The sequence below is a fragment of the Lepisosteus platostomus genome, chromosome 24, assembly GCF_059453375.1.
Source record: "Lepisosteus platostomus isolate fLepPlt1 chromosome 24, fLepPlt1.hap1, whole genome shotgun sequence".
NCBI classification, from domain to species: Eukaryota; Metazoa; Chordata; class Actinopteri; order Semionotiformes; family Lepisosteidae; genus Lepisosteus; species Lepisosteus platostomus.
The window spans coordinates 16,821,288-16,830,127 of record NC_142634.1 but is presented as its reverse complement, the minus strand read 5'-3'; the positions used below and the strand labels follow the sequence as shown (position 1 = coordinate 16,830,127).

At 42.9% G+C, this 8,840-nt stretch overlaps 1 protein-coding gene across 4 annotated transcripts in view; it reads left to right on the top strand.

Moving 5' to 3' along the window:
• The first annotated feature begins 885 nt into the window (after nt 1-885).
• rasl10a (RAS-like, family 10, member A) overlaps nt 886-8,840 on the top strand; it is a 31,965-nt gene continuing 24,010 nt past the window's right edge. For 2 of the 4 annotated variants that reach the window (XR_015929834.1, XM_088618324.1), the window contains exon 1: nt 905-2,326. Coding sequence is in view for 3 of the 4 variants with exons in the window: in XM_088618324.1 (XP_088474450.1) it covers nt 2,048-2,326 (279 nt within the window). In the remaining variant the exon portion in view is untranslated. Of the gene's footprint in view, nt 2,327-2,816; nt 3,005-8,840 lie in introns of all 4 variants that reach the window. The other 2 variants (XM_088618326.1, XM_088618325.1) reach the window with 2 other exon arrangements.

Here is an 8,840-nt window from a genome sequence, read left to right as displayed (position 1 = left end):
GTATCTGTTCCATTTCCTAATGACCGTGTACTGCATCTTTTGTCTTAATTGTTTTTACACCCACTGTAAAGCGCTTGGAGATGCTACTTTTAAAGGTGCTATATAAAACAATATTATTATACCACACACTTGAAGGCTGAACCCCCAAAACGTTGTTTCTTTGCTTCTCTTTTCAGCAGGGAATAAACCTGTTACTTGTTCCTTTGCAGCCTACGCATGCTGACGCAGCTCCCTACTTCTTCTTATTATTATGCCGATTGGTAACTGATTGCCTAGATCAATTAATTTGGAATTCACTAATTAAACCTGCTTTCAGTTCTTCAGTTCTGGAACTAACATTTAAATTGATCCTTAAAAACTGAGTTAATAAATAATGTGAAAACTGCAACATTTTAGCGCTCCAAGATAACGGAGAACAAGTCATTAATTGATCAAATTACTAGTTAAATTAGGAGCTTGATTAAGCAGCTGAGAGCCCAGCCAGAATGAGAACTGCCGTCACGACAGTCAGGGTAGCTCTTTTTTTTTTTTCCTGCCAACCTTTTTATTGTTATTTTTAATATTTTTAAACTAAAGCATGTTTGCGTGTGGGCAAATTAAAAGTGTAACAATGAGACTAATTTTATCCAGGGCAACATAACTCACTGCAGCTCGGATCGGGAGAAAGCCTCTTGGTGATGACACGGGGTTTTATTCACCAGAACGAATATAAATACGGAATTTGTGTCTGTCGGAGAATGATAAAGCTTTTAAAGGAGCTAATCTTTAACTCCAAGCCGCGGTCTTTTCGGCGGCTCGGCCCCAATCCATCTCTGCGCATTGTTTCTGGCGCTGCGCGTTATATCACACGCTGTAGTTCTTTCATGCGCGCAGAAATCTATAAAACGAAGCTTCGCCCTCTAAAGCTGTTGGATTTGTAGTCATGTGTGGAGGAGATTGGAGGGCGCTCCTCTAAGAGGAGCTTGTTGTTACAAACCAAATCATCGGCCCGATAAAAATAGACTAAAAATAAATGACAGGAATCCTGTACACACGTGTTCCTTTATACTGTATTTTCTCCAGGCGATGACCGAATATTTTGGAGGCGTTTTGTCAGAACAGAACAGTTTGGTCTTTTTTTGGGGGGGGGGGGTTCACTTTCCTGAATCTTGTGCGTCTTTTGTGCTTCATCTAGAGCTCACAAGGGAAGGAAAAAAAACTGTGGAGAATAATAAAAGAGCGAAGGGGGGGGGCTGATTGCCCAGAAGATCAGCGGACCGCGGCGATGAGATTGCCATTGGAAGTGCAAACACAGACACACACTGCACGGCAGAGTTGAAGCGATCTCAGGCGCGTATGCGCTGACCGTCTCCCGAGGGCTGACAACTGAGAGCCGAGCGTGTTCGCAGCCTTTTAGTCTATCAGATGAAATGACAAGACACAGCTTGTAGTGGGTGAGGGGATTATAATGATCGTTTGGGGGCTCGGAGAACTGTATCGGCATCACGTGCTGGTTGGTGCTGGCGGCTTTGGCGATCGCGGGCGCTCCGTGTCAAGTGTCCTTGGTGTATCCGGAGCTGTGCACAAAGTGCCGAGGACTAGATGACGGGTTCGCCAAAATCCGATGAAGGCAAGACCTCCATCCGTCACAGGACTGAGGGCAGGGAGAGAGACACTTTATGCCGTCCAGAAACAGGCGATCAGAACGCGTTTTGTTTTGAGATGAGCGCCAGGGGCTTCTCCGCGAAGGAATTTGCAGACGCTGCGAAATTGATCGCTTTTCCAAGCTGGATGCTTGAATGATGTCCGTTTAAGCGGAATATATATATGTGTGTGTGAGAGAGAGAGAGAAAAAAAAAGCAATAGACCTTTTTGCATGATAAGAAATCATGACTGATAAAGAAACAGACGATTTAAAATTATCCATCTCTGGATCGCACATAATAAGTGAATCGGCGTCATTTTTGTTGTTTTCGCTGGTTATGAATAAAACATAAAAGTGGAGCCTTTGGAAAAGATACGGGAAAGGGGTTTCGCTTACTTTCATAAAGGCTGGCAGAAGGGGTACATGCGCCCCGGATTGAACGGAAGTTTTTTGCGTACCGCTGTCCACGGTACCGCTATCCCCGGCATGGTTGAGACGCTAAGTATTGCGATCATTGGAGGCCCTGGAGTGGGGAAAACTTCCATTATACGTCAATTTCTGTACAATGACTTCACTGAGGTTTACACCCCAACCAACTCAAGGTATGTGTACAGACCTTCAGTGATTTTGAATGGTAACATGTACGATTTGAAGATTATGGATGTCCCGCCTCTGTCGTCTTTCCCCGCCAGCACAAGCCAGGTAGGGTCCTTTGAAAGTCTGACTTGAGTGGGTTTTACTTTTTTCTTCAAAAAGTTGTTGCCTTCTGTGTGTGTGTCCGTATATTTCAGTTGCGGGACATGAGTAAACTAATATGCTTTATTTGTATAAATCAGTATATTTGATTAACGTTTGGGGTATGTTTTTTATTATTACATGAAAGCGATTTGCCTGAAGGTAACACAACATTAAAGACCACGAAAAACCAGTGCACTTACCGCTTTTGTTAAATTGTTAGTTCAGGTTGTATTTGGTTTTCCTTACAACCTTACAAATCGCTATACAGTATCGACGACAGCAGTTGTTTTCAAATTCATTCGCAAAGAAATTAAAGAAAAAATATTCCGCCTGTAACTAATTTAACGTCCCTCCACCCCCCAACTCCTCAGTAGTTGGTGGTTTGTTGGATTAATTCTGTTGAAGCAAGCAGTAAAGGAATGCGGGTGGTTTACATGTTACATGTTTGTTACAGAGAGACTCTCATATCCGACAGAGTTTATCAGGGTAACGAAATCCGAGCTCTGAGAGATGTCGAGTGACTGCCTGCCCAGCCCAGTTAGCCTCCGAGCGGGTTCTCCTGGCCGGCTCGTTACCCTGCGTGTGGAGACGCGCCCCGGTCCGCCAGCCTGGCGAGCGAACTCACCGCGGTCTCCCCGGCAGGTTAGAGCACGACCTGACCGTGCAATCGACAGGGAAACGTTTTCAAAATGAATGAGCGTGAATCAGCGTGAATTCCCGTGCGCCCAGGAGGTGATCCTGAATTTTGGGACTTTCTTACTTCGGAAATGAACAGCCCTCACATTTAATATCGCGTGAGCCCTAAAATAAAAATGAAAAAAGGTGTTAAAATGATAATGATAATGATGATGATGATCATGGTAATGATAAACGATAAGTGTTAAACTCGCGTGGTACAGTAGTACAGCAGCTACTCGAGCAGAAGCGACAGTGGAAGGGATGACATGCGAGCTCAGCGAACAGGCTGTAATGTGATTGAAGCGCTGCAGTTCTGTGGCACGGTAGAAACAGTTGCTCTAAAATGCGGTCTGTTCATTTTTACTTTATCATCATTTTTAGCTGATCCCTGAAATGTCCACAGTTGTGAAATTTCAAGCCTCCTGTGCGGACGGATGATCCCGCGAGCGGATTTCTGGGTGTTAGGAGCACTATAGGGTTGAAGGTCAGCCGGGTCGACGTCATTTACCGTCGCTAGAGGAAAAAAAGCAGTTTTGAAATGCTGAAAAATCGATGTTAACAACATGAAATGAAGACTTCAGGGGGTTAGATCATTTACAGTAAATTTCAGTAAAACTCCAGAGAAACAACATAAACGTGTTAATTGCGTAAGTGTGCAGACCTGCGAACTGCACGTGTGGTGGGAGATCATTTTCACCAGCAGTCTCGGTTGCCGATGTCCGTGGGTCTCTACCAGCTTTGCATTCGGGCTTGCTGCAACCATTGCCCCTTCGTCCTGGCAGACATCCCAGGCTCAGGTCTGGGGGTGAGGGGGTCATGTGTTTCCACTGATTCTCCATAGTCTTTGACGGGGCCATCAAAGGAAACACCTGCTCATTCTTTAGCCATTCCAGATCACTGTCCCACTGAAAGATGATTTTATTTTTAAATCCGAAGCAGGTTTCCTCTGGGATTTTCCGGTATTGTGTTCCTCTCAGTCGTGATGAACCTGTAGTCCCTGCTAATAAGCAGCAGAACTGTCACTCCAGGGCTGCCACCAACATGCCTGACAGTAGGGATGGTGTTGACAGAGTGATGTGCTGCAGTATGTTGGGTTTCTGTCAGAGGTGACACCTCTCATTTAGACTATAAAGTTCCAATTTTGTCAGGTCTGACCACAACATGTCTTGCCACATATATATTTGTATAACACAGGGGCTGTGTTGCAAGCCCCATACTGGATTGGAGGTGAGGTTTGACCTTGGCATCAGTGGCCTCTCTCACCACTTTTCCTCCTCCACCTGCTCAGTTTCTTGGGAAGGTCTGATCGACCCAGTTTCTGCATGCCTTCATCTTCTTATTCATCAACGTAATCATTTTGAAAGCGATTTTAAGGCCCTTTGAAATGCTTTTTTTGCAGCCTTCTCCTGTTCTGTGCTTTTCTGCTACATTATTCCTGAGCTCCGTGGTCTTCATGGTTGAATCTTTAGTTGAAATTCACTGACTGCAGGACCTCACAGAGAGACAGATTATTGAATCTGAACTTGCATGAAACACTGAAACAACAAAGGGTTTGAATATTATGTAATCATGAGATTTCAGTCTTTCTTTCATATTGATTGTCCACTTAATAGGTGGAATAAGATGTGTATGTGGCAGATATTAATTGATACTTCAAAGTGTCATGATCGTAAGCTTTAAAACAACGAAATGTGAAAACTGTGCAAGAATCTGAAAACTCTTACGAGGCACCGTGTGAAAGTACAGGAAGCGAGATGCTGTTAAAATTTGCTACATGTGGTGTTAGTGATGGCTTCCGGGAAAGAAATGGCCAACCACGAACATAGATATCAAGGTTTTAGCTAAGGAAGGAAACTCATATCTGCAGCTTGCAGCCTGATCTTATGTTGCACCTGGGGCCATGAGCAAGTGACCCTGAAGAAGATTTGTGAAACTTGACAAGAGAAGAAAACCCAAATGATTGAAAAACAATATAAAAGTTCTCCAGGCAAATTCTTCACATGACTGGCTGTGATCCAGCAGAGATCTTGTACATGACCCTGTTGCAAGTACGGGAGGGAACATCTAGCTGAGATCCATTTAAATTTAGCTAGTTGACTAAGACACATATTAGCTCAGAACAGACTCAGTGGGCGTGAAGCTGTTCAGAAACCATTGTTTTTGGAAAAGCAGTAAAATACAGTACAGTGACAGAAATGGGCAACAGATAAAAAACAGTGGGATGATCAAACCTAGAAAAAAGTTATCTTTACAGGCAAGTCCAGGTTTGAGCTATTTGGCAGGAATCAATGTCAGTTTGTTCGAAGGCGGACTGGAGAACAGCATCACAGTTGGGGGTACAGCTGCTACAGTAGAGCATGGGGGTGGATCAGTCCTGGTGTAGGGCTGTATCCCAGTCACGGGTGTCAGGAACTTTGCTTTATTGACGGCACCCAGACTCTGGATCTGTTCCCACTGGCAGGGACTCAGATTTCTACATGACAAATGACCCCAAGCACTCAGCAAATACAGAACCACCCTTCCTGGGAAGGAGAGAGGCTGATGGGACCCGCACAATGATGTGTGGCCTAACGAAGCTCCAATACTAACACCTTCAAGCCATATTTGTTCATGAGCAGGCTGAGAAGGTTCAACAGCTTGGAGGAATTCTGGAGAGTTATATAGGACGTTGTTCTGAACAACATGTTCAGTGTTAATGAATTGTGTTTATGTTTGTACATATTTGTTTAGTGCCATTTGCAATATGTGTCCAGTATCTTCTGTTTCTTTAATTATTTCCAATACTGTAAGTGTAGATTATGAGTGGAATTCAAAAATGAAGTAATTCTGTTTGTGTATCTATTTTTAGTAAAGAGATTTTAGTTTTCAGCCCAGGTCTGTTTGACCTGGAAAAAAAAATGTTGCTTTTAGCATAGTAATTCTCCAAGGTGTATTTACAATAAATCACAGAAGACAGGTTTCTGTTCCGTATATTCTTGTTAAAAAAGGCTAACTGAATATATTATTAAGAGTCTCAATTTTATTATCTTCATCTTGCAAGAACTCTCAATGTTCACTTTTAAATAGACTGGCATAAAACATCGGAGTGGCATTAATCCTGCTTTTATTGTAAGAACTTGCTTGTGATTAGATTCCAATAATTAAATTAAAATGTCCCTGGTGATGAGTTGTAAATCTGGGACAACAGGGACACATCAAAGTGTCTTTAAGATGTGGGCTTTCTGAGCTGTTGCTATGGAGACTGCTTTGGGCAGAGTAAACGTATTTGTGTTTCCTCTCCACAGTGTGTTTGCGAGACTCTATTAAAATGTAATAAATAAAAAATATTTTTTTTTGTGAATCATAAAAGATAATATTTTTCCTTTTTTAGAAAGAACAAGTAAAACTTCACCTCTAGCAAAGGAAAAGTGCTGTGTGCTGAATTTGTTTATCAGGATGGAACAGATTGTCGCTGTTTAAAATTATGCGAGGTGTCAGAAATATTGGATCGAACATTATTCGATCCAAGCTATCGATTTGTGATGATTAGTATGACTGAAGTTGAATCTTTTTGCAGGTTGTATTTTGAATTGCAACTTCAGAGACTGCAGAAAACGAGGGCAATCCGTTTAATCATCATCATGTTTTCTTTCTGTGTTGCAATAAATTGACACGCTCTGTGCAGAAGAACTAAAACTCACTTTCATTGGATTATTTGCTAGTTTATATATAAACATAAATACCAAATATCTTTTTAGCAGGTGCATGCAAATCTAAGTTTCCATTGACTACAATTATTTACTCTTGTGCCCCCAAAAAAGAAAATATTTATTGTGTGGCTGAAGCTGATATTTCACTTCTCTTTATTTAGTCAATTACAATGCTAAAGAAAATTGGCACCAGGTTCTCCTTGTTATCAGGACTGCTTTAGTCCCGGCCATTTCAAATGTGTTTCCAGGCATTAACACAGTTGCTGCTTTCACATTGAATACTGTTCACATACTGTGCATTTGTAGCCAAATGATTTTCCAGATATGACTGCAAGCTTTATTTCCTTCTAGAAACATGGCTGGCAGCCCCAGTCATGAATAACCACAGATTCCTGCCAAACTCTGAGTGACTTACTAGGAGCTAGTAACTGCTGAACTAGTTAAAATGCTTTCTTGATCTCTACTAATTACATGTTTACTGTAAGTTACCAATAAGACAATAACACTGTGGATCAGATCTAGCGTTGCAGAGCCTATTCTTAAAAACATTGTGCAAGACGAATTGTGCCAGTAAGGCTGTGCTTTTATTCTCACAATAGACAGTGACCTAATTTACATTTAATGGACAATGCATCTCAGAAATGCTGAGCTATTCCAGTTTGGTCATCTCACACCCAACTAAGGACTAATTTACTAGGGACCAGGACTCCTTCAGCAATCCTTCTGTCAAAGCCTGCTGTAATCTGGGGATTTATTTCCATGAGGAAGTAGTCTTCTAATAGGAGTATATAATAGGATTATTCTAGGAATAATTCTTACATATTGGGGAAAGAGGGAAAACTGGCCCTGGGGTGTGAGTGTGTCTGTGCCAGTCTGCCCTGCGATGGACTGGTGTCCTGTCCAGGGTGTACCCTGCCATGTGCCCTTGCTACCCTGTACTGGATGAGGTGGTTAAGAGCTGGATGGATGGAAAAATGCCACATGGAGCTTTGAATTCTGAGCTGTTGAAACCGCTGATTTGTCACTTGCACCGTTTTAAGAGTGAACTGTTTTTGACCATAAGCCCTTTGAAATGTCGTCCACGTAGGCACTCCTAATTGTGCTGAGCTGTCGTGGCTCCCGGGCCCTGAGTGAGAATGAGAATGGATGGCTGGCCCGTTGTAGGGCACGCACTGCTAAATGCTCGCAGTCAGGCACTCTTATGCAAGCAGCTGTCAAGCCTGCAGACGTCCAAAATGTATTTTTGCGAAGCTGCTGCAGAAGCGAAGGGATCAGAGGAAGGAATTGCTTTGTTATGGCCAAGCATTGTCCTCTGGGAGATCTGTGCTGGCTTTGATCTGCGGCTCAGACTGAGGCCGGCACTCTCTTCAGGTAGGGGCTGGGTTTTGTTGCTGAGGCTGTGCCTCAGATGCCTGTGGTGGGCAGCGAGGTTGTGCAGAACCCAGCCTCTCCGGGGCGGTTTCTCAATCAGCTCAGTTCTCTTGATCTAAAAACGCTCCCGGTCCGTCCACTGTGATGGCGGCCATCTTTTCCTTCCCTGCACCTCTACAGTCCCATTGAGCTGAGACCGAAGCCGGCCTTACTTTGTAGCCCAGGTTTTACCATTAGTATTTGTCCCTGAATTCTCTTCCTTAGACGTTTAGGATCAAGGTCTGATCAAAGTGCACTCAGTGACATGAAAGGTAAAACATGCAAATAGGCTTCTGGTTGCAATATACAGAATTTGTGTACAAGTGCTTAGGATCAAGTTCCTGACAATTGTGTTCTTAAAGTCAAAACCTCTTATAATCTATTCTGTCTCACTTAGATATATAGACACATACTGTACTATTCACTATGGGCTACGAAGCTGTGAGGAACACCAGCAATGCTTTCTTTTGGGCTTCATATGAACTGGCCTATATGAGTGTGGCACAGTAGTTTCAGGCACTTTAATGAAAGATTTTTGGCTTTTACTTTGACTTGGACAAGCATTTGTTGTATTAGATATGCAGTTTATGGACTGTCACCTCCTGTTAAACTCTGTAAAAAAACAACTTGCTATGAAAGTGACTGCATTTTGTAAGAACAAAATCCTGGGAGGAGCTTCCTTGCATGTTCCTGTGCAGATC